General features: G+C 41.2%; 1 protein-coding gene across 2 annotated transcripts in view; it reads left to right on the top strand.

The window, feature by feature from the left end:
* Positions 1–282: 282 nt before the first annotated feature.
* gpc1b (glypican 1b) overlaps positions 283–26,969 on the top strand; it is a 67,083-nt gene continuing 40,396 nt past the window's right edge. The window contains exons 1-2 of one of the 2 annotated variants that reach the window (XM_061044605.1): positions 293–395; positions 521–1,079. In XM_061044605.1, coding sequence (XP_060900588.1) covers positions 917–1,079 — 163 coding nt within the window. In that variant the 5' untranslated portion in view covers positions 293–395; positions 521–916. Of the gene's footprint in view, positions 1,080–26,969 lie in introns of both variants that reach the window. The other variant, XM_061044604.1, reaches the window with a different exon arrangement.

Here is a 26,969-nt window from a genome sequence, read left to right as displayed (position 1 = left end):
CTGTTGGAACGCGTAGAGCACATTCTTTTCACTGAGGAGCAGATGATGCTCTAAACACCACGTGCACACTTCAACTGACACTTCAGGGTTCTGAAAGATGTTGTTTAAATCAACCCCTTCAACTGTTTGACGATCATTTTATTCCAAAAATAAATCTAAAAACAACATTTAAATCAGGTGATGAAACGGAAACGAAGGACTACTTAGTCTCTCTCTCTCTCTCTCTCTCTCTCTCTCTCTCGCTCTACTGCTCTCTCTCTCCCTCCCCCGCCTCCCCTCATTCAACAGAGTGGTAGCGCTGGCATAGCATCGTTCAGAAAGCTGGAAACGGTCTGCGGTGCAGTAGCTGTCTGCGCGTATTTCTTTCCTCAGCTCCCCACGAGCCGTCAGAGCCGGTAGGCGCGCGGCGAGAGAACCTGACTGCACCGCGTCAGCACAGCTATTTTCAGATGCGACTTAAAATAATTTCAGCTGTAACTGCGTAACCCCATTCTTCTATCTCTTACTTCTTCCAATATAGGAGAAACCCCAACCCCAACAGGGGGGATATACGAGAGAGGAGATCTGCACGCATCTTGGGCACAACGTGAGAAGACAGAACTACTTGGGGGGGGAATAATTAAAAAAAAAAAACAAAAAAAAAAAAACTGCTGTCCTGTCGCGGGAAGAGACGGGACATCTGCTCTGTGAAGAGTCGCTTCTGAGCCGTACAGCAGCGCGCGCGGAGAGCACCAACAGACTCCACAGACGCACTAAAAGGGCAGGAGGGATAAAAGAAGGTGGAGGATATTTTACGCACGACAGCAGCGCTCAGCTGTGATTGACAAGCGGCTACTTCAGCGGAGTCTCGCTCCGTTTAGGATTCAGCACAGTCGGATTTGCACTTGACCGAGTTCACATACAGCAGACGGCCGGGATGGATTCCTTCATCATAGCAGCTCTGGTGGCATTGTGCTCGCTTACGGTACCAGCCTATGGGGACAAAGGGACCAGCAAAGCCAGGAGTTGTTCGGACATCAGGCAGTTTTATAGCGGGAAAGGATTCGTTCTGGATGGGGTCCCTCAGTTAGAAATATCAGGTAAACTCTTTTAAATATTAACATGGAACATTCTGCTGTTGTCATGTTGTGGGCACTATTTTGTCACCAAAACTGATATTTGTATTCCATTTGAAGGATTCTGTACTTATCCTACTTCTCTGTAGTAATTGTTTTAGACATAATATGTTCAACACGCTGTAAAGTATCATACAGTTGCTATGAACTCATTGCCACTGAGAACCATAATCCCTCTGCAAGTCGTCGTCGTCGTCCCCCCCCCCCCCCCCCCCCCCCCTCCCAGGAATGTTAGTCTATTTTGGGGCCAAAGTTGCACCTGCAGGAGCACTATTTATTGTAAGTGTTAGTGTGTAGATCTGACATATCCTGTGGAAACGAATGATCCTGAAATGAATGACTAGGTTGTGCACGTAATGCATTTTGCACTGCACAAATTGCTACAGGACAGTGACTTAAAAATAAGTCTACTTACCCGCAAGCTGGAAATGAAGCATGTTTGTAGTTTGTTTTGGTTGCCAGGGGGAGCAAACCCAGTTTCTATCTTTACACCTTTAAAACCTGAAGTCACACTTATTTCATGTCCCATGGTGAGGCAGAGGAGCTTTAGCTCTCGGCTATCTCTCAGTCAGGATGAAACACAGCTTTGAAAAGATATTAAGACAGTAGTACAGACATGTCACAGGCAATCTGGCTGTCTGATCCCTGATCAAAAACAAGAGAAACTCCTTTGAAAACTCTCTCACACTTGACATTTTTTGAAACGCGAGGATGCAGGATCAGCACCTCTTAGTTTCCCACTCACTCCGAACTAAGCTGCTCCTACTGAAGACACTCCCTGATCTTTCATCTTTTTTCAGCTCACTGGTGTTTGTTCGGGGAATTTCTTCCATAGAAATTACCAGCTAGTCACTTGACCGTGTGCTGTAGCAACGCAAACACGATGTTGCTCACTGTGTCATTCATGGTCTGATGTCAGACAGTCACAAGCCCCTCTACAGCTCAGATGATTACATGTGTGCCTTTCCTGGAATTTGCTTTCGTATACATGAACATACACACACACACACACACACACACACACACAAACACAGTTTACTGCATTTTCAGGTTCTACAGTTACAGTATGGTACATGCATGGACAAGACATGAGACTGTGGCTGTGAATGCTTACCCAACCACTCTCTGTCTACGGATTCAGAGAATAACTCAACTCAACTTTGGACCTTAAAACTTAATACTTCTGTGAATACAACTATTTTCCAAAGTAAAGCACACAAAAAAATTGTTAGACTAATTCATGGTCTTTTACTTGCTGTAAAATAGCATGCAATACACATCATATTTTTTTCTTCAATGACTCTTCCTGTAACCCTGCTGCAGTTCCTCCCAATCTGATAACATTCCCTTTCCTCAAACAGCCTCTGTAGACTCTGCGTCACTCACCTCCTCTGTGTTGTCTAATTCATTTTCCACAGTGTGCTACACTCCTTTGACAGCAGATAAACTCTCCTCCCCTGTAAAGACAGCAATGTTTGAGCATTAGGACAGGCTGAATGCTACAAGGGTGACTTTCTGCTGTTTTCACATAAAGGTCACACTCCCAAGATGAACATTTTCTGATAGCATAGGCTTCAGAAATGTGTCTTGACAGAAAAAACTTTTTTTTTAAGTACTGTGGGCTTCTCACCATTCAGATTTCAGATTTCAGATTTCAATCATATTTTAACTATCATCAGCTGCAACTTTGATGCATTAACAGAGGATTAATGTTGCGTCTTTGAGGAACATGATATTCAAAGATCTAAAGTAGATCTTTCACAGCGATTGCACTGATCAGGGAGATTATAAGATTTGAGGCTGGGGCGGTAATGTGATGAAACCATTAGCTCATGTCATCACACCATATATCAAAAAATACTGAAGGCGAAGAAGTAACTGGACACTTCTAATTTAATTGATCGCCCATACTTCATGAATCATTCGACAGAATTAACGGCAGCCCCAGTGCCTCAGAAATCCCCTTTTCTTCTAAAATGTCTGTAATCCATAATGCTTTAAAGAGCAAATCTGTCTTGTCCTGACACTAGCTATCCCTCTTGTTTTAATCAATGATGTGGAGCTTACTTAAGTCTGAGGTCAATGTATTCTCAGTAAGAGTGAAAATAAGGGAGTGAGACAGACGCTGAGGGCCAGAATGAGATAGATAGAGAACTGAGAGAAAAAGGGAGATAGAGGATAGTGGAGATTTGGCTTTGACAATATTTCGCCACATGTCTCCCCCCCCACCCCCCCCCGCCTTTTGGCTCTCAAGCATAAATAACCGCTCATCCGCTCCAGTCTGACATATTAAACACCTCAGTAAAATATGAAAGCTGTAATTTACGCTTCCAAATTACGAGCCACCTGAATGTAGAGGATCATCCCTGACATTTACAGAAGGATATTTCCTGTGGTGACACCAGGGCATGATCAACCCAACACATTACTGGCTTGGCCTGACTCAAGGTCACATGGCATGTATACATCACCCCCATGAGTCAGTCTTGGGAGGGACAATGAGACACGACTGCATCCCAAACTCTGAGAATGATGTCCTCGCAGCAATTTTAAAAATCCCTTTCAGCGCTGTAGCACAATTTATGAGATAAAATTCCTTGGCATACAAAGTAGCGAATGTGCTTCTGAGCTCAATATTAAACTTAATTTTTAGAGGCACATAACGTGTGAGATCAAACATGAAGGCATATGCAAATATAGCCTCAGAATAGTCTGAAAAAAGAATGCTCCTGAACTAATGTGATTAAAAAGTTATACTTTTATGTTTCATTTGTAACAGTAAAGTTTCTGAATTTTTGAGGTAAAAAGGAGAGTTATCCAGTCTTCTGAACACAGATCACCCATCCCTTCGCACAGTCCCTGTTTGATTATGCTTAGTCAGCGGTGAAAGAAGATTCCTAGATACTGCTCTCGCATCGATACGCCTCATATAACAACTTGGATAGATCCCCTTCTCTTAAGCAATTTCCCTGGGAGAAAAGCCACTCTTAGCAAAAGCTCTCGAGTTGAGCTGTTTGCCATCATTGTATTGAAGTGGTGTTTAGTGGACCTTGAGAACAGTATTAGTTGAGCAAGAATAAAAAGCGATGGCTTGTGAGTAATCAAGCGATCTGATTGATGTGCTTGACATGAGTGTAATGATGCTAGTTTCACTCCTGTGGGTGAAATCAAATTTGGAAACATATTTTTTTTGTTTGTAGATGTTTACCCCCCAAAAAAAGATGATTGATTTTTATAATGCTCATCTGTCTCCCCCTTGCGCTGCCCCTTCTCTGCCCACCCCCCGTCATTACAGTCCCGATGACTTATCATTTTGTCTTTCAAGGGGGATGACATTCTTCATCTCTCTGTTTCTCTTTTTCTCTCTCATCAGCCCTTAAAGAGAGAGGCGCCACGCACCCATTGAAAGCAGCTGGCAGCCAATGAGTGTTAGATGTTCAATGTCATAAGCCTACACACAGAGGCAAGCTGCATGAGACGTCTGCAGGAAGGCTACAAATGTTGTGCTATGGCATTGGCCTTCCTGTGCTGTATTTGTGTTGTTGTTGATTGCTGGTTGCTACAGGCTGACTGTGAGTCAAGTGTCAGCTCTAACCAGTGTGTGGCTAATGACACAGGATCTGCTGCTCACCAGGCCTGCTAAGAGCTGGTGTTGACTAAAGACGGACTTGTGGCTGGAAATATGGGCTGGTCTGTTTGGTTACTCACCACAAAAAGAATGTCAATGTTTTTAACTCATCAGCTTGACCGCACATTTTGATATAATCTGTTCATGTTAGTTACAGTTGCAGTGTTGTTGCTAAAAAAGGGCAAACGTTTGAACACAGTCAGAAGAACATTCCCTTTGCCAGCTCCCTCACGTCTTTGTAGTGATGAGATGATGACTGCTTGTTTGTCTTTTTCCATCTTCTATTCTTTTTTAGATGGAGGTCAAATTTAGATAGGAGTCTACTTGCAGCAAAAAAAACATAGCTAACCAGTCAGGGTTTTGTACTAAGGAAATATTCCTTTGGAAAATCACTTAATAGATAAGTCTAGATACTTTCTGCATCATATACAATTCAAAAGGCTGGCTTGACTGTTTATTGTCAATAGTAAAATAAACACCAAGTTCAATATTGTTTGTATTTAAGCTCTTAATCGCTGTGGATATGCTTATACAGTATCTCCACAACAGTTAGCTTAATACCCTCCAGCTCCACTGTGCATCCCCCTGTGAGGCTGCTCAACCTACATTGTCACATAATTCTTTAGGCCTTATCAATAAACTCTCTTGCCAGATAATGTTTTAGAAAATATGTTCACAGAGTTATCATTTGTTTACTGACCTCTAAGCACTAATATTGCACTGTTGGAAGTGTTACACATGTACATATTTAGTTTCTTAGCCTGTAATCCCAAAATGAACCCACAATCTGTATCAGTGGGCATGGAGATTGAATCTGGAAAAAGGGAAACAAAAGTACTGTGAAATTTGGTTGAGAAGATGCACTTTTAAAACCTCTTATTTCATCACTTCAAAGTAGGTGTTTCCCTTATACTGGTGCGACCAATATGCCAATATTAAATTCTGAGATACGGTATGAGCCCTCATAACTGGAAGTGCAGCCACCACCAACACCCACTGCACGCGACCTGTTGCAAATTAAAATACGCCCCCATTCTTTGTGTGTTCTAAGCCCCCACTGAGCTGCGTGAAACATGTAGGGATACAAAGCAACATTGACCAGGCTGGCTGCACCACTTTTCAACAGCTTTTCTCCCTCATTAGCTCATAATCATGCATTTAATGAAAATGGTAGTATACGATTTAATAAATAAACCGTGTGTTGCGCTGGTTTGATTGTTAAGACTCTTAAATTAAAGACATCAAGTGACCAGCGGAGGTGGGTAGCACTACTGTAGGCTTATTGGTAGCGCGCTGCGGGTTCATTCTTAACTTAGAACGTTACTGTAGGGTCAGAACTGGACTATTTTACTGGTAACTAGATCGGTTGCAAACTTCACTTGGCGAAAAACCGAAGGTACTTGAAAGAGCTACACTGCACGTTGTGGACTTTGCTGAACGCAATGGAAATTGTCACACATGAAAACAGTACGATCCGTTTTTCTCTCTGTGAAACCTTCCAAAACAGATCGCTACATATACCGTTGCATTTTAGGGCACACTATGGACAACTGGGAGACAGTCAGAAATATGCTTTGTTTTATAAATGTGATGGCAATTTTACTCGTTTGTGTCATAGCACCTCCATTTATAAGTTCCTTATTTGAAATAGCTTCAGGGACAATTGTACCCTTATTAGAGAGGATATAGCAGAGACAGTCAGGAAATAAGAGGGGAAAAAGGGGCGAGGGGATGCATGTTAGAAAAAGCCCGCTGTTGGACATTTGATTTATCAGCACCTCCAAACTCAAGACAGCACCCATGGTTCATTTTTATTCCAAAGAAAAAAGAACTGCAATCATACTCGGTCAACACTTCAGTGTTTCCCACACTTAAACGGTACTTGAATGGGCCGCACAGGTATATTTATGGCCATCCAAGTACATTTCTGACCTTTTTTGTTGTTTAATCCATAAGATCACTGCGCACCCTTGATAGCGAAAGAGAGAGGACAAGAGAGGGAGGAAGTTGGGGCGCCTGTAGCCTCGTGGTTAGTGCGTGCGCTCCATGTACAGAAGCTTTAGCCCAAAACCCAAAGAAAACCAAAAGAAATACAAGCCTTTCAGAAGAATACTGAATGATTACTGAAAAATGGCATAAATACATGAAGCTAGCATTGTTTCATATTTCTTGTCAAAGACGGGCTCTAGAAGAATGACGGGACAGAGCAAACCTATCCATAAATAGTCAACTGTGTGTGTGTGTGTGTGTGTGTGTACTGAGATGAGCCTGCAGTATTTTTATTGTGGCCGTTCTGGACAGTAGCCTTATCTCTTCCTATTAATACCACCGCTGATATGCTGTTGTTATTCTCCATATTGTGGATAAGTAATTGATCGCACTGAATTGCATATTGCAGCCACGTGAATGGAAGCCATTAAGTGACTTGGAGATAAGAGGACTGAGGCTTATTTGAAGGTTAATGTCAGCATAAAGCCCCGTGCATCTGTCGGCCTTCCTCTGCACACAGATTAAAGCGAAAGCAACAGTTGTTTCCGTATCACAGTGTGCAGGCTCATGGCTGGACTGCAGTTTAAAGTGTATGAATCCCTGCTGCATCTGGGCTCCTGCCTCTGCACGTCCATGTGCATGTGTGTGTGTGTGTGTGTGTGTGTGTGTGTGTGTGTTTGCCTACCGATTGAATATGTTGGAGTTGTTAAAATGCTGAAGTCAGTAAGATGCCTCTTGAAGCATTAAGCCATAATGGGCTGCAGGGAGCATGAAACAGACCACAATGTGTTTGATGTTCGCCAGAGAGAGAAAGAGAGAGAGGGCCGATGACTGCTGACTGTGACGTGGGCTGCCCTGGTGTGCTTGCTTTTGCCAGTCCCTGCTCCGCCCTGTGACCAGCTATATGTAGGGAAAGCAGCGCTAAGTAAATAGCGAGAGAGAAAAGATGAAGCTGAAAGGAAATGGCTGCTTTGAAGAAAGAAAGAAAAAAACGTTTCTGTTCGGTGCTGCAATTTCTTATGTAATTGTTTTCACTCTTGTGGCCTGTTAGAAACATGAAAATCTGGAGGACAGTCTGTCCAAACATGTTAAGCTGCTCTGAACTCTGCGTAGTGTGGGAACGAGGATGGAGAAACCTTTCTCGCAGTTTGCACGCACTAACCTGTTTTTCTAGTAAAACTCAAACCAGACTCAATCTGATATGTTTTTGGGCAGAAACAAAAGAGTAACAGTTTTCCATTCTATTTCCTTTAAAAAAAAAAAAAAAGAAAGAAAAAAAAGTCAAACACATACTGGCCCTCAGCGCAGATTTGGGTGTAGAAATCATCGTACGACAGGGTCCACGTGGGACCGATGAAACGTGCGTACCTGTCTGATCACAGCGTACTCAGGACCGGGTGTTGATAAATGTGGCGGCTGGAAACGATCGTCATTTAAATACCACGCCCCTATATATTCACGGTTCAGCTGTCCTCGCCCCCGTAGTTTACGGCATGGAGATACTTAATACGGCAAAGAAGAGAAATGAGATATGACCTGAGTGACACCATAACAGAGAGAAGGAAAGAGGAATAACATTGTGTTGTCTGGCAGCCTGAAATGTAGGATTAAAGAGCTTCAGAAGAAATATGCCTGCATGGAAATCTCAACAGCGTTGGTGTGGATAACCGAATAATAATTAATTTAACATCCGTGATATGTAATGTACATAATCTAGGCTATAATATAATCAAATTTTTATACCTTTAGTTTAAAAAAGGTTGTCAGACCATACAATCGCTACAATGTATCCTGGTTTTGGGGGTCTTAAAAGAATCAGCACCCGGACCGGAGGAAGCCAGCCGGACCCCACCTGAAATAATCCCAGATCTGCGAGCGAGTGGCTTCCCTCATCGGTTCAGCCTCAATATCAGATACAAGTGGTGCAGGCGAACCTGCATCTGTGTCAGATAACTTTGGCTGCACTAACGGGCTCCGTTAATTAATGAGACTTTAAAAGAGAGGAGAAACCTAAATCGTCCTGCATCAAATGAATAAAGTGTTTGATCAAACGCTGTGCAATGTGCACTTCTCATCCGATTAGCCTACTTTCCAAACATAAGAATTTAACACTTACATAGGCTACAAGAAGGTCCTGACTCTGTCTTACAGCCTCCAGATTTCTTTATTCGTTATTATGTCACATGTAGTCGGGCCCATGTGCTTCTGCTGCGTAATTACGCATGTGGCACATCTCCGTTTATTATTTATTGTTTAAATCTCCAGACATACCGATTAGTTATTATCTAAGGTTGATGTTCTGTATTCTTCAATATTTCATATTTCAGAGGCTAAAAGTTGTATTTAGTATCCTCTGGAAGTAACTGTTTTTAGTTTTCTGTTTTAATTTGTCTCAATATTTTCTGCAGCGATATTCCTGTGCGCATAAACGTTGTACTGAAAGCAGCCTCTCTAATCTTTAATCTGTAAAGTAAATCGATTAAACAAACGTAAATTCATCAAATAAAACACACAACCAAATAAATCACCTGACAGCTCGCGCTGCTCAACATTATTTAAAAAGCAATGTAGCCTACAGAGATCGTTTGAGGTGAAGCGTAATATAAAATACATTTTAGATATCTTATCTAACAGTAAATCTGTGAACCTCTATCTGCCTGTCTTAACAAGCACTGTTATAGTATGATCTAATGATTGTCCGACACAGACAGATTCGCTGCACTGCAAGTCCACACTGAGTTGAATACGTGCGTACACGAACTGAGACCTGGCGTGGGATTTGAGCGTAGCGTAGATTTGATAAGTGCCGAACTTTGCGTGGAAATGACCGTACACCCATTTTTCTGCCTTACGTACGTTTGATAAGTGAGGGCCACTGTGATTAATTTTCTCGACCAACAAACAAGAGAGCTGACAATTATGCAACAATTTTCCATTTTATTTCTGTGACTAATTTCAGAAAACGACCATAACACGTTCCCACAGAATGTTAAAGGTAGGAAATTAAGGTCCAGAGAGTCTGGTAATTGCTTTTTTGAATAAAAAAACACACTCTCTTGACATGTCTCAGCAGCGTCTCCTCGGACCAGAATGCATTTTAGCTGCTCTCTTTCCCGTCTGTGCTTGTTGTTTCTGTAGTTCTCTGTCACTTCTCTAATGTGAGAGAGTAGGAGATCCCACACAGAGCTCCCGCTCCCTTAAGCACACACACACAAAAAACACACAGACACACACACGCACAGACACAAAAGGCAACCAGGGTGTTGCAGTGTACTTGCAACAGGCGTGTTTGTAAATGTGTGTGTGTGGGTGAGGGTGGTGGGCAGTGTGTATGTATTGTTCCTCTGAGAGCTGCAGTGTGTTGGTGTCTGACTCCTCTTTTGTCTTCAGAGGAATTGGTTGTGTCAGAAGAAGAACTATTCCCTCATCACAGCAAGAGCCTTCACTGTCTCTACCGGTGCGTGTGTGTGTGTGTGTGTGTGTGGTGTGTGTGTGTGTGTTTGAACCCAGGGCATCTATAGACAAATGAAAGAGGATTCATACAGTATGTGTGTGTTCAACAGATGTGTGATGACTTATAAAGCCACTTCTAAACCACTTCCTTTTCATTTGCTGTCTTTGTGTGAAGTATGTTTATGTGTGTGTGTGTGTGTGTGTGTGTGTGTGTGTGTGTGTGTGTGTGTGTGTGTGTGTGTGTGTGTGTGTGTGTGTGTGTGTGTGCATGCCCTTTTTCATCAGTTATGTAAATGTGTGTGTTTTACCTCCTGTCCCCTCCAGCAGGGCTTTTTGTAGACTAGGTGAGTATTTGAAGTGACAAGGAACTGGCTTTAGCTCTCAGCATGGCTCCCTATAGCTCTCCTCTTACCCACACCCCACCACCCCCCGCTTCTTGACAGATGGTGCAGGCCCAAATCAGGACGCCCACTATTAAGTAAGGGCACACAGTATGAATTTTACAGGGGGACACGCCCTACACCACACACACACACACACGCACACACACACACACACACACACATGGAACTATGGCAACAGATTTAGCTGGCACACAAGGGACAAATAAACACATGTTGATTTCATGGATTTTGATGCTGATGAGTTTTTCATGTTAAATCCTTGTTTTACATTTCTGAGGTATGAACACATGAGCTCACATTGAGCTGATTAAGCCTGCCAAACAGTGTTTTCTTATTATTATTATTATTTTTAATAAGACATTTCGTAGTATGAATGATTTTTTTGGGGGGGGGCAAAGGGAAAAAAAAGGTGTTTATGTGTCAGCAATATTTTCTTTTCTTTTATATTTGTCATTATTCGTTTTGCTTGAGGCCTTGTCCTTGATTCAATGACAGCCAGATGTCAAAATCAGTGAAACAGCAGTGTACATCTAAGGCTGTTTCCCTGTCTTTTTTTTCGGTCCTCTTTTCTTTGAATTAATTTGTCTTTTAAAATGTTTTGCCCTTTGCTTTCTTTTGTGAAGCTTGACTGCACTATAAAACCCTTCCCCCCCCTCTTCTGATCCAACACTCATACCTGATATAAAATAGATGGATAGTCTGTGATGCAGACAGCCTTCAGCCTGTTATCTCTGAAATGTATAAAGAAATAGGAATTGAAGAGATGTGAGATTCCCCCTGTTTATAAAAAAAGATTGGACTAGATGATAAAATCAGAAAGGTGTCGTCTAAATGTTGAACGCCCCGAAATGTGTCCAGCACCTTGCTGCTCCAGCGGCTGGCACACATAATACAGATTTAATAAAGATAGGACACACAGAAGCAGCAGCAGCACACACACACACACTCAACTACACACTTCCCTTTGATAAGCAATCATTTCTGTTCTGCTCTGTTCAACAGTGGCCCTTTCTTCCACACAGAGGTTGTTATTAAAGACACTACATCCGCAGAATAAAACAGTGCAGGAGTAGCCGCACAGACATCGGACTGAAAGTTATCAAGCTATCTGTCAGCGTTTGGGCTTCTGCAAGAAATCCCAGGTGTTTCAGGACTTGTGAATTACGTCTTTGTCTTTGCTTTCTTTCCCTGAGCCGGTGCACACATTTTTCTCCAAAATCTGTTTTGAGATTCCAAACTTGGTTGGGATGCAATAGTCAACGTTTCCTTGTTGTCTCCTTTTAATCTTCCATTCTCTGACAGTTACGTCTTTGGTTTGTCAAATTGCTCATTTTTGAGGAGTTTGTTTTAAGCTGCTCAAGATGGCACCACACAATGGCATTGCTTTTCTTTATTGTTACTCGCCGTCCATAATTTCCTGGAGTTTTTTTCCTCTAATAGAGATAAACTGTTTCTCACTACTTTCTATTATCATTATTGTTTTCTCCCCTCTTTCTTTTTTTTTTTTTTCTCTCTAAGCCCATTCTGCCTGAAGGGCGCTTATCACTCTCATCCCTCCACTATCTGGCCCTGCAGAGGAAGTTGGAAATTCATTTATTTTTCATGCTGAATTTACTGCATACTCACAGATGTGCTCCAAATGCATTGTTAGTTTGTTTTCAGATACTCGTCTGTGATTTTAATGGCTCCATATTTGTGTGATCTAATTTTCTGAACATTAGAACCATATGTTTTGATTTAAAAATAGAAGGAAATTTTTACGAGGCTACACATGATTGCACCCAAGGAACTGTCTTCCCTTTGGGCTTTTGCAAAGATGTGTTGAAACAAGATAAATTCATTGTGTAAAAGTCAGTGATTTAAGGATTCAGTTACACTTTGGAGAATAGTTTAAGTTTTTCATTTAAAATCCTCCTTTGGGAATCCATTTTCCCACACTCACTTTAACTGTCCCCCGACTTCCTTTCCTCCTACTTTGAATGTAATTACAGTGAAATCTGTGTGTTGTTTTATTGGCTTCCTGGAAGCCTTGCGCACACAGTTTTTCCAGGCTTTAGTGCTCTGTGATCCTTCTGCATGTCTCCCTCTCCATCTGGTACATTTTTGGGATCTCCACTGTATAATTGACTTAAAACGCAGAGACCCCCCACTCCCCCACCCCCCCATAACATTAGTTCTTCTAGAAACCAGAATACCCAAATGATTTGCTGTAGCTGTGTGCTGCAGCCTCTTTTTTATCTCCATCTCCCACTTTGTGGTGAAGCAGCTCTCGTCCTTTTCTCTCTGAGTCCTCTCCAGCTGTCATCTCCTGTTGGATTTTGTGCTTTCTCAGCACATTTTTATGTAATTAGATAGTTACATCTGGTTTTATGTGGCATTATTTCTCAAGCATTATTTGTGGCTAAGGAAAGCCCCGTGTAGTTTGTGGGGTTTTTGCTTATTGGGCTTGACCATGCTCAGCTATTTAGATCCAGAGGTAAAGAAAGTGAAGGCGCAGCAGCAGGACTGACCAGAGGATTACTGAGGCTTTATGAGAAGTGGGGTGCATAAAAAAAGCTCATAATTACAGGGGGAAATATGTAATTACTGGCAATTGTCATCCTGTTTGCTGGAACAGGATTAGCTTTTTATTACTAAAATCCTTATTTTTTAAATGTTTTCCACCCTACTCTCTCCCTGTTTTCCTTCTTCTATCTGTCCCCTCTTCTTTAGCAGCCACATTTACTAGTTCTAGTCCATTTTTCTTTGTGTCCCACTTTCTGACTAAAGTCATGGAACAGGGCCTGAATTTTGACTGTTTAGTACAGGACAGACTGGTCGGTAATGCACAAAAGAATGAGAGACACAAGTGTTGGATCACTTGTGCACCAGGTTGCTCTCTGTCCCCCTCCACAACACACACATAAATGCACACATTTTGGTAGGTGTGTTGTAAATAGCAGAAGTGGCTGTCTTACAACAGTGCTTCCTTCACAAATATATAACTGGGCAGCCTGCCCAAGTATATTTAAAGCCGCCAAGGTACAGTTACAGACCATTTAAGCATTTACATTTTCTTTATTCACTGTAAGATTGCCATGCAAGATAAACTAGCAGACAACTCCCCTCGCTCTGTACTCCTTGCGTAGGTTGTCTAGTTGCATCTGGGATATGCATCATGCAGCGTTTTGGATACAATACGCCATGTCGTTAACAAGCCTGCACAAGTACATCACAACAGACTTGCCATAAACATTTCATGAATTGTGTTGTTTATGCACCTTTATAAAACATACTTTCATACATACATAGAGTGGCCTTAAGGCAAAGGCTGCACAGAGAGGCATGGGTCATTTAAAAATCAATTTCATCACTCTCTGAGTGTTTTAAAACGCACTTCTGGTCTGTAAGATGTAAAATCTTTCTGACACTGATCTAGTGGCAGTGATGACAAGCATCCAAAACAAATACAGAAATAATCAATACTCTTCTGATGGTCTTGTTTGCTTTTGTAGGTCACTTAGAGACAGCAGCCATAATTTCAGTCTGTTTCATAACCAAACAAAACCTCACCATAGTATTTCTAAGCTTTGAATACAATCTCCCCAAGTTAAAAAATCTCAGAATGTTAAAAATCTAGAATTTCAGGCCCTGCGTGGAAACCATTTATCCCCTCTGTAGATACAATGTATAGCATCATATCTCCTGCTCTGCTGTCTGATTCTATGAGTCATTTTGTTTTCTAATTGAAAAGATGGAAGAATAGTTCAAAGGTAGAGTCAATTTGTTTTAGAATCAAAAAACACTTTTTTTTAACCATTCTGATATTTTTAATGATCTAGATCCTAGGCTACAATGAAAGATATGTTTGTATATGTGTAATCACAGTTTTTTCTTATCTATTAATAATTCAATCTTGAAATAAATCACAATATTAGTTTTTATTTCAGGTGTTTGTGCTGATGAACAAACACTCCTTTACACCCTCTTCCCAGGAGGGAATGGCACGCAGTGAGCTAATGAACTTGAAATGACAATGACTTATTTAGCTTGCATTTCTTCCGCTCAGCCGTAACGGAGGGCGTTTCGGTCAGACCCACTCGTCATCGTCTCTTTCGTCCCCTTATTTGCTCTCCCTCCATCACGCCCTCACTATTTTCATCTTTTCCTCCTCCCCCGCAGAATCGTCTCTCATAAATATTTTACATCTTCTAAAAAGAACTCTGTCAACCCACGCTCAGTGCACGGCTGGCTGCCTTGTGTGTCTGTTACGTGTATAATGTGCTCGTGTGTTGTAGGTTTTGAGTGAGTATGTGTGTATTAGACTCATGCTATGCAAACATGTGAATGAATGTCATTCTGCATTACTCTAGTGTGAAACTCTGCTTACATATTTTGATAATTTACGTCTTGTTTTATGTAACCTTTCCATTCCACCAGACAAGGTGACTAATAAGAATATGTTATTTACTTCAATGACACGCTGCAGTGTGCAGGATTACATGTAGGACATATTGAACATTCTGGAAACATGTTCTGTGAATAGCTGAGCTGTACGCCAATCAGTGAGCGATATAATTATAATTAATTTCACTTAAATAGATGGACGCTAAGTGCTCCATTCAAGGTCAGTTTGACAGTAGCTATTGAGGAAAGCTTTTATCCCAGTGCTTTTTTTTATATTGGTGCTTTTATGGACCTACCCAGGACCTACAATCAGCATAATGCTGGCTAAATGTCACTGCACAAACTATCAGTGTACAGAGAACAACACAAAGTGAAAATCTGCGGGATTGTAATCTTATTTTTTTTAAGGGTGCAAGTTTCACCCCTTGTGCATTTTTCAATTTGTCTGAACTGCCCATGCACAAGGTGATAGAGTGGGTGCAGCATCTGTAAGTCTATATGGATAGGGATGCTAGCATATGCTAATGTCTGTGTGTTTAGATGTTAAACAGTTTTTTCTAGTGATTTTATTTCTGATTTTGAATTGGCTTTTTTGAAGGAAAGCTAGTAAGTATCCCTCTTTATCATCTGTCTTGAGAGAGTGTTTTTGGGCTGGGCTCTGGTTTAAACTAAAAGCTTTTTTTCTTAAATCTTTCATGTGCTCGCTTCCTTCCTTCCTTCCGAGATAAAGTGAGAGCGAGAGATGATGTGTACGGCTTCTAAAGCAAAAGATACTTTCACCCACTTTGAGTTTCAACCATCCTTTGTTTTCCTGTGTGTTGCTTTATCTTTATTTCAACAAAGCATCATTTCTTATACTCTCATTGCTCCTCCTGACAGAGAAAACATGAAGTACTTAGCTAGAGCTTCATTTTTTTCATTGTTTTGTACTTGTATCACACTGACACATTCAATTTTAATCTTGCATCTATTTGTGTAAATGTCTGCTGATATGCTTGTGTTGCACACCTACCATATGTGACTAAAAGGCTTCTTAAGCTGTGAAGGAGAAGCAGTGGGTGCCCCAGTCACACTATTCGTCTCCTGGGTGTCCCTGTTCCCTTCACCCTTTTTTTCCCAGTAGCCTCAGCTCCAGCCCTGGGGCCCAGGGCATCACTCAGTCAAATTGAATCACAAATCCTGTTGGGCAGAGGAGACTGTGAAGCTTCGGATGAATGGATCCTGTGTGTCATGTGATGTCTGCTGATGAATGGCCAAGGCCCGGAGGACAGGGTGGCCTGCACCAAGGAAAGAGTGTCCAGTATAGGTCTCTTCTCAAGAGTTGTGTTTTTGCCCAACACAGAACTTTAACAGAAGTTGGTATAACACCAACAACCTTGTAGGTTTGTCACTTCTTAAAGCAAGATTGTTTCCTCCATAGAATATACAGTAGGTGAAAAAGTAACATATTTGGTCCTCTTGCTGAAAGTTGAGTAGGTTGGTATAGGGAAACAGCAACCTACTTCCCTTGTCTTGGTGCAGGCAGATTTATCCCTCTTTGAAATGTGTTTGGGATGCAAAAGGAGAAGCATCACGTCTTTGATGTTCCATATTGGGGTGTTTTGTCAAGAGAGTTGTGCGCTCACTGGGATGAACTCTCAGAAACAGCCTCCTCTCTTAAATCTTCCTTCCCTTTTCCAGGCTCTCAGTGTTTGAGATATGAGTCGAGAGTTGAGACTTTGTTCCCTTTCTCCACTCTTATATTCCATCTTCCTCTTTTCCTCTTCCCTTCAAGCTCTTGCTACCTCTCTCCAGCTTCCTTTGCCTTCTTTCGGTCCTTGTGCATCCCTTCACATCTTGGCTTAGTTCCCTTGATTTAGCACAGCTGTCGCGCTCATCGCAAAGCCCCCGTTTTTTTTGCTTTCTTATATAAATTGGCTGCCCGTCGTTCTCAAGCCCTGGGCCTGTTGCTTTTGGGTGATGTCAGTCACTGTTGTTTATGCCTCGGACATGGAGCTGATTCTGCTGTTTCCTCCAAGTGCTTTGACTTAGGACATTCCAATACATACATACATGTGTGTGTCAGTGTGTGTGTGTATGTGTTTGTCCATGTTTATTCCATTATACACACATCATACACTTTGTCCAATTATAATGAATCACAAATAACTAACTCAAACATTTTCCTTTCTTCGATTCCCTTATAACTGACATGATTATGATCTTTCATAGTTGGACAATCTAAAGAGATTAAAATCATACCGATGGTGGCATGTACAGGGTGGACGAGGGGGAGGGGATTTTTATGTATCTCACTCTCCAAATAATTGTTCCTGAGTGAGAATAGGAGACACAAGATGGTTAATTGTGGTTTAACCATTCTTTATTTTCAGAACCTCAGAACTATTTCAACAGAGGAACATTTCACAGTAATACGCACAGTGCATGTTGCTGGAAAATGCTAATATGAGAGTTTGCTTCTGGGGAGTATCACTTACTGGTCCAGTGCTTGCTGAGGGTCCACTAACACTCCTAAACACTTGTTTAGGACTGTGATTTCTTGCTTTCGTGTGTTCTTCTAACAGGTGATACGTGTATTGTTTGAAATGATGGAAAAGGTTTGTAGTGTTGCATGTTTTGAATGTCACATGTCTTCTATACAGTTCACAGAACAGGCTGCTCTGTTGTTTTGTTGGACACGTAGAAATGATCGTTTAATCTCCCAGGCCTATATTTTTGTATTATTTAAACAAAGTTTAAACACTTGCAGAAATCTCCTGCACTTACTGCATGAAATACCTTCATTTGGGCAATACCTCCTTTATTGTACCGTGCATTTTGGAACCATGGGTCATTTGCTGGTTGAATGGGTTTTGCTGTTAACTGGAAAGGGTTAGAGCTGAAGAGTCAGATCACGTCTGATAGTAACAATATACTGTTGCTCACACTGATCATTTACAATCTAACACACACACTGGCTTGTTGGAGCCTTAGTGTTTTTTTTATTATTATGAAGACTAGCCAGCCATATGCTGTCACCACTCCATGTCTGTTGGACAAATAAAATGAGTTTCCAGAGAGCATGTAACCAAGATTAACTTTAATGAGCGGTTAGTCGTGTCTTTTTGATGCTTTCTGAGACAGCTTTGTGGTGGCTCTGTAGCAAATATTGGCTGCATGTGATATTGTTGGGGGTGTGGTATGCGGGATATGAAGCAAATATTTTTGAAGCATTTTGTTAAGAACTAAAGTCATTAGTCAGAAAAATATCAGTCAATTCAATATTCTTTTAGAATTTTAATAATGGAACACCAAGTCAAAGATGACTCATTATTTTCACATTCCATTATTTTTTCAACAACTTTTCTTTTAATCATTTCAATTAACACATGCACTTTTATGTTGTACTGAATTTAATTACAGGTCACATGTATTTTTTACAACAATGTCTGTGGATCACTCTCACTCTGCTTGTAACATTTTGGAGGGCTAATAGTCATGTACTCCTGTTATATTTACTAAGTAGTATTTCAAACAAAGGTCACCATTAAAGGCTGGTCCTTTGTGGAGCAATATTCGGGACAACTAAAGTCAAGTTATTATTTTTGCATTCTTGTGGCTGCAAGGATCTGCTTTGCTTTAACGTTTTTCACATGCCAATGTTTGCAAGAGTCCTTTCTTGACCTAAATGTCTAAATGTGTCTACTGCACACACACACACACAACACACACAACACACACAACACACACACACACATATATTACCATTGTAGTACAGAATATTTGCCATTTTCACTACATCTAGCTTGAATAATATTCTGACGCTAACTGTCATCATGCTTTCTTTAAAGTGCCATGGACGGGCATTGTGTCTTGAAAAAACTTACATTTAATGGAAAGTGAATGCATCTCAGACACCCCTCTAAGGACATTTCTCCATTGTGATAGGAAAGCACTTCATCCTTTCTGATGAGCTGCGTTCACTGTCAAACCGTTCTACCTTACACCACCCCCCCCAACCCCCCCCCTCGCTTTTCACATTCAGTTCCCTTTTTTAAAAGCACTTTACTCGCTTACTCTCAGTTTGCTTCTCTCAAACAGGCATAGAAAGTTATTCCATGTGGCGGCCTACCAGCTCTTCTGTAGCTAAATGACATGCAGCGCTTGTTACAAGAGGCAGCTTTAACTGTTCGAACTCTCTGCCTCCTACATCTCCCATTTTGCAAAATCCTAGCTAGGCCCTCAGCTCTCATGGGAACACAGCGCCTAATGCACCATTACACTTCTATAAATACTCTTTTCCATGGACCAAGCAAACACTTTCTTTGTAATGTGATTATTATGTTATTCCACCTACAGTCCTGGGCCTAAAGTGTGCTATTAATGTCCATCATTTTGTGAAAAGAATACGAGAAAAGAGGGTATAAATGGAGTCATGCAGATGATAGCAGACAGTCAGTTTCTTTGCCTTCCCATGTGTCTGATTATTACCAAAGCAAAATGCAAATGGACAATGTGCCTGTTTACTGTTTGTTTAGCATTTAGTCACAGCATCCTGAAGCTGTAAATGTTTTTACTCCGTTGTGTTTCCCTAATTGCCCCCAAAGCAGCAGTTGTTTTTGATCAATGTACAGCAGACATGCATACAGCAACCTTGTTTAGTGTTAGTGAGATCAGTTAAAGATACAGTTACTGTGTAATTATGTAATGCTCAGAGCTAATCGGGGCCTGGCACTTCTGTTTTGAAGTGTACTCAGATAGATGCTTTACCATGCTTCACTCTATCTCTCTGTCATCCCAAATCACGGATTATTTGTACGAGCAATCACTGTATTTTTTTTTAAATCGTCTTCATGCATTTCCTTGTATTTCCCTGAAACAATGGCAGAATGTGTGACCTAAAGTGGTGGTTTCTTTTGTTAGCTTCAACCTCCTCAGTGCTTTTGTTTAAAGACCAGATGATACATTTAAGAGTACATTTTCTTGTACTTTGTGCCCTTCTCTTGACATTTTGCACATTTTATTTATGGATATGTACCACTTTAATTCTGCCTTCTTTTGTTCTTGTATTCTTGTTGTTGTTGTTTTTATAAATTGATCCAACAGAAATGACATAAGTCAAATGATCAGGCACTGGAGTATTGCTAACATTTCTCTTAAGAAATAATGAACAGAACTAGTTGCTCTTGCTTGTTTTGGTACCTCTCGTTGTGGTTTCTATGATTATTAAATCTGCTTTTTTTGCATTCCTTCAAGTGTCAATAATTGGATTTGCGAAATGAGTTATTGACAGGCACTGCATACGCAGCATAAGGTAAAAAGGCTGGTGTCATGAATATCCTCCAAACGTTTTTCCCTCCTCAGTAGCTAAAGTCACAAAAGACTGATAATCAAAGCAAGAAAAAAAGGAAAGAGAGAAGTGGCTCTACGCTGGTCACCCACAGTTTACTCCCAGTTTAGATCCTTATCTGGATCTCTATCTCTTTTAATTGAGTTCCCTGGGATTCTCACACTCAGTCCGTCCACAAACACAGCTCTGTCTCCCACCGCCCCCGCCCCTCCCCTCCCCCCCATGAAATCCAGGTGCCAAAACTCATCTGAATCCCTGTAAAACACATTCACAGCAAGGTCAAAGGTGTCCCCTCATTGCTAAGTGATATTATGAAGTGAGCTTGTCTTTTTTTACAGTTGTCCACTTTTGATAAAATCCAAGGTGGTGTGTTGTGCCTCTGTGTGTCCTTGTGGAGAAGCCTTGGAGGCTGCCTGTTTTGTCAGAATTATATTGTCTCTGCCTTGTTTAGCGAACAGAATCTGTGGCGGTATAGGGTTTTTATTGCATCTCTAGGTGTTTCTACAGCCTGTGTGTAGTTACTGTAGGTGTGTGTGAAACGGCATAGAGGAGATATCCGTTTTTATGAGGGGGTCTGTCCTTGTAGTGAAACCCGCCTGTGGCACTTGGTCATGCTCTGCAGCAGTATCTGGTGATACAGACATCTGCCCCAGCAGTTAACTGGCGACTACCCCTGTAGTTATTATTGTAGTCTGTAAAGGGAACCCATCGTGCTGTCTGGAGACAGCTGCCTTAACAAGACTGTCACGTTCATGTTCTTTCACTGAGGTAAAAAGACCTTCTCTTCCTTTCCCACTCTTTTTTCTTTCTTTCTTTCTGTTTTATTTCATTGGAAAGATTCCGGGTATAGGAACATTGACTATGTGCTCCTGCTGCCTCTTCATTTTCATCCTCTTTCTTTCCCCATATCTAGCCCAAAGCATTCTTTGAAGTGCAACCTCTTTACTCTCCAAAGCATTGCTTTTCTGCTGCAAAGAACCCACCCCATATCTCTCCCTTCTCTCTTTCCTTGCTTTGAAGACTGCAGGTGTGAGAAACCTGCATGTCATACCCTGATTTTTCTTCCTTACGGCAAAAGTATTCACTCAGCTGTTTGATGGCTGATGTTTCTTTCTAAGTTAAGATGAACTTCCCATTTGCCTTTTTTGATTTTGTGGCTTAATTCTCATCCTAGCATTTGATTAGCTCTAGCAAACCTGGAGAAAGTCTGTCAGGGGGAAGGTTGTTTGCAAGGTCATTATGTGAAATATTCCACACATTTCCATCCAGTTATAGGGTTAATAAAAACAACTTCAAGCCACATTCTGTTACAGTCTGTCAAAGTTGTCTGTAACAGTATTAACTAAAGAAGTCCTTCATAATAATACTAATGAAAAGTTAAATTAAATTAATGTCTGATAGGGCGCCGGTAGAGTAGTGGTCGGTGCGCACACCCCATGTGTGGAGGCTGAAATCCTCCAAGCTGGTGACCCGGGTTCAAATCTAACCTGTGGCTCCTTTCCCGCATGTCAGTACCCACTCTCTCTCAAGTTGGCAACCCAAGTTGGGTTCACATTTTGGTCTTGATTTTGAATTTATGAGTGTCAGAGAACAGAGCTGTGAGATCCATTCCTCTCTAGTTAGGGCATGTAGCTCAGAAACATACTGTACTCATCTCCTCAGCAACACCCATTTACACACATACAGTACACTTACAAATACACACCTATCTTCAAGAACTCATAAAACCTTTTATCTTATGACATCTATTTGAGCTAATATGTGCTACTTTTTTTCTCTTTACATTTTTTTTGGGGGGGAATCCCCATAAAGATCAAATGAGGCCTGATCTGACATGTCTACTTTGGCATGGCTCAGTGGTAGCTGACAGATTTTAAAGTTAATTAAAAAATGCTCTTTTGTCCGTTGACTGATGCCAGTGCAGTGTGGGATCTTGGTGGTGCGACGAGAGTGGGCGGAGGACATGGAATGGGCCACACAATGGTGGGCTTTGTAGGTAGCTGTGATGCAGGGAAAGGCTACATGATGTCAGGGAGGGGCTGGCTTGGGTCCACATATTCAAGTCCAGCGGTCCTCCTCAGAGCATTTATAACATCTTCACACAGCTGGATGAGGAATAGGAAGAGTGGGAAGAGCAGGTGAATGAAATGGATCCTGTAAGAGGAGCTGCAGTACAATTGACTGCATTCCTTGGGAAAAATATGGTGGGGAATAATTTTGACAGTATATTTTTTGACAAGGACTTCAATGGGACTTGGTTGTCAAAGTACTCATCCTCTGTTACAGCTGTGTTTCTAATCATATCATTTTCCTAGAATAAGATTATGATACTATACGATACGAAACTTGATTGTCCCCTTGGGGAAATTTGTCTTGGACGCTGCACACATTCAGCTTCCTCCACAGAAAAATCAATAAATATAATCAAAAGAAACAAACAACAATCCAATTGTCATCAGAGAAGCACATACCATTGAAAACCACAAACAACATGTTTTGCACATTAATTGATTTCGAGATATCCATTGAAAACACAACATACCTCAGCGACAATGTAAGAAAAGGATAAGAACACCATGACGCTTTTGCACAACCCTTACACCATTATAGCCTTCAGTAGAAGTAGTTTGAAGACTTCAGCACGTATACACAATGCAGCTGAGAGCATCTGAGCCAATCAAGCCAATTACACCCATGTTTGCATCTTTTTTTCCTTTGAATTTTCCTTTGCATATTTAACACCTCCATTTTTGGTTTAATAATTGTCCTTCTCATCCAGCACATCAAAGAGTCCCCCCCCCCCCCCCCACCCCCGAGAGAGTGCAAAAGAAATACAGTTTTATCTATGTTAGCTTAGCTTAGCCAGCTAGCTTAGCTTTCCAAAAAAAAACAGGAAACTAGCAGATACCGTAATCCTGGCACATCAGTCAGTTAGATTTTTGTGGGGTTTTTCCTTGGCAAGGCATAGTAACTTCCTGGAGGCTTTTCAGACAGTGTGGTTACCACATGACATGTTCGCTCACATTTCAGCGACAGTGTAGAATAAACAAACAGCATGTTCAATAATAAGCTTGGGAGCTGGTAGATGTCTTTTTGAACCTTGGCTAGCTTTTGTCCTTATTTTCAAGGCTTTCCCTTGTTGTCTGTGGCATATGGTAAGCTAACTTTTTTGTATATATCCTGTGCGGGATATAGAGAGGTTTATCACTCCTCTCATAAAACTCTGAAATAAAGCATATACATGAATATCACAACTCTTTCAACTATTACCTTTAAGTTAAAATAGGATACATTTAGAGGCATTTTCTCTACTATTTTGGACTGTAACTGAGTGTGCCCATAAAGCTAACTTCTCTTTGTACCTTTAGCCTATGGTGGTGGGGGTGGGGTTGTGGGGTGGGGATGTAGTGATGCTGCTGACTGTAGATAAGACCTTGAGTTTCAGTGAAGAGTCATTGATAACCACGGACTGCCCTTTAGTCCTTCTCTCAGTCCTTTTGTCTCTTACGGCCTCTATTTCTCTGTCTCCCCCCCCCCCCCCCCCCCCCACACACACACACACACACACACACACACTGTCTGAAAGTTCTCATTTTCTCTTTCTAGTCTCAGCTTCTTCTCCTCCTCCCTCCCTGGTCGGAGGGATAACCATCTACCCTTTCAGCAGAAAGCAGTGCCCTATCAGTCTCCCTGTGGCCTTCCTCTCAGCTTTCTCTCTCTCCTACTGCTCTGTCTTTATTCCGGCCTGGGAGGATAACCATCTAGCCTTTCAGCGCAGGCCAGCTCTTTCTAATGACTGTTTCCAGTGATGGAGGACAGTACAGAAGCTTTGTCCCTCCCACTCTGGTGCATTTCAGCAGCTCTTGGGAAGTCTATATCATGTTTTAAAATATTTGGACGGCACTGCATTGATGTTCAAGTAATATAATATTTTGGCCAGACTTTTTACTTGTTTAAAGCTATTGATAGGTTACTGCTGAGCTTGTTTGCTAATTTGATGGTTATGAGGAGCAACAGGTCAAGTTAAACAATCAATATCAACTGCAATACTTTTATGCCATCAAGCTAAAGTCAAATGTAGAGATAAAGATTAATTCCAAAATCACTGGATGATGAGCCACCATGTTTCCCATTTGACCTGTTGACTGAAAACAGTCCCTCAGTTGTCATGCTGCAGATGGGCAAGTTGGTCTTCAATAACAAGTATGAAGAGAACAAGTTTTTTAGAGATATGTGAGGTCTTGACAAAAAAACAAAACTCCAGAAAAGCAAGTTTGTGAAAGTCTAATGTTTGCAAAACTGATAAGTGACTAACAAAATGTTGGGACAAAAGAACCTGAGACGAGCAAGGCAGAGTTTCAAGCTCCATGTTTAGAGTTAAGCTAGACAGAAAAAAACAAGAAGTTGTGACGAGTGACAGGGAAAACATTTGAAACCTTGAAGTAAACAGGTACATGAGCACTGAGAGAGAAAAAAAACACTGAAAAAGTGAAAGACAGACTGAGTCAGAAGGAGAGAACAGAGGCAGACAGAAAAAAAGAGAGAAGAGGAATGCAAGAAGCACAGAGGCTGCTGCACTTCCAAGTTGGGGAGCACAGATTTGACAAGCATTTAGTTTTTTTTGTTTTTTTTCAAAGAAGAACCTATGAAAAGCCTTCTTTCAGGCCTGGACTGAAAGGGGGATTAAGCTGAGGCAAAGCGAGTGAAAGACACAAACATTCCGTTACACATCTTGTGCATTTACCTGTCAGAGTGCTGCAATAAAGCTGCTCCCATATAGGCAATGTGCCAGGAATTCTGATTTCTAAAGGCCTAAAAGACCTGTCTTTGAAAATGTTAACACCAGAGTGGATTTGTGTCTTTGTTAGGGCACTATTCTAAAGATTAAACCAAAAATAACATTGATATTGCTGTAATTTGTATACAAACATCTCATCTCTATCCTTACACTGTTTGCACAGTGCATCATGCAGTCTGTGAAGTGTGGTGCACATCTATTTGTCTGCCTTCACAGCGCTGGATTTGAGTCTGACCTTTCAGCTTCAAAGTTGCACATCAGTTCCAAGCCCTTCTGGATGTAATTCCCCTTACAGCTATGTTGAAGAGTAATTTACTGTGGTACTAGCTGATCTATCTGTAAAGAATGCTGGGATTGTGCTGCACAGAACATAAATCTTCAAACTGCACATAATCTGTCCACTGTTCCTGTCAGCAGAGAGGGAACTAATGATTTTTTACATCATTAAACTCATTCCAGCGTTTCAGGGGTCATTGTATGACCAGTCAGCCTTGCACTGTCACACTAACAAGTGCTAACCCGCGACAAATTTAGGAGTACTTGAGGTTTGGAAATGTCTGTATCAAAGTGATTTTTATGTTGTTGTTTATCTCTGTGTTTGACAGAGATCAAGTGGTTCAGCGTGAGCTAGACCAAATGGACCTGAATTCTTCCAGGAAAAAGGGCTTGATTGTTGGTTCCAGTCAAAGGTTGTTACACCACCATGAAAAGCATTTTGTACGAAGGTCATCAAGGCCAAACAGCTTTACTTCTGGACGCTCAGTTAACTTCTGAACTAACACTGAAGCTAGCATAGTTAACAGTTCAGATACTTCTGAGATTTCTTTGAGATGTATAACATCTGTCTTAATATCTGTGTCATTTTCTTTTAGTTATGCAGGTTAATATACTCTTTCTACAGTATGAATGAAACTGGTAACATGCTCAGTACAGGCTTTCCACACAGTTATATCACAAGGTCATTTGTATTTATTAAATCATAAATTACACTTGTTCTAAATTGATCTATTTTACCTTCAAAAACACTGTGTGATACTTAACTTTTATAACATTTTGAATCTTTTCGGTAAGCAGGCTTAGCGTCTTGCACATGTGCATGCTCAAGCCTACCCTGCAGTCAAATTTGTCTACTTTTACATTTAATTTGAAGGGTCTGTTTAATACATAAAATACATATTATCTAAATATGGTGTTTTAAAAAGCGATTTTCCTAACATAACCGCTAAAATGTAGGACTAGAAAGAACGTCTTGCTGTGTAACCGCAAGCGTATACTTAAGGAATAGCTATTAGTCGGGGTAATGGAGTGATGATAATGTAGTGATTATACATACAGACTTTGGAATGTTATACATCTGTGTAATGTATGACGTAAATCAAGAGCAGATAAAATACAAAAACATGTATTTCTTTGTGGTAGGATAATGCTTTGCATTGCATCTAAATGTATCATTGCTTCATCATGTTTGCTGCAACATGAACATCCTGGTCAGATGACTCAGCTTCCCAAAAGGCCCCTGTTTTCCCCTTAACAAGCACACAGGCTCAGCTGGTGGTTGTTGTGGTTCTTCTTCAGTCATTTTGAGTCAATGGTCAGGGCTCATGCTGCTTTTCATCAGGCAGGAGAAGTGACATCAGAGATGGTGGCCTAGATAGAACAATGATTTGGTGGCCTTTTTTTTTTCCGAAGAGAGTTACTGTGGTGAATGTTGCTCTGCGATATTTCGTGCAGTGTAATTGTGGTTTTGCTGAGAGAACACGCTGGCTGGAGGCGAGAAGGAAAACAGAGACCACAGACTTAATAGTTCTGACATTCTTTGAGCATCCTCATCTTTGTGTTGAAGGATGCTGACGCTCTCCAGTAGTTT

The sequence above is a fragment of the Labrus mixtus genome, chromosome 8 (assembly GCF_963584025.1).
Source record: "Labrus mixtus chromosome 8, fLabMix1.1, whole genome shotgun sequence".
Classification (NCBI taxonomy): Eukaryota; Metazoa; Chordata; class Actinopteri; order Labriformes; family Labridae; genus Labrus; species Labrus mixtus.
The sequence above is the reverse complement of the archived record's forward strand: the minus strand, read 5'-3'. Positions and strand labels throughout refer to the sequence as shown.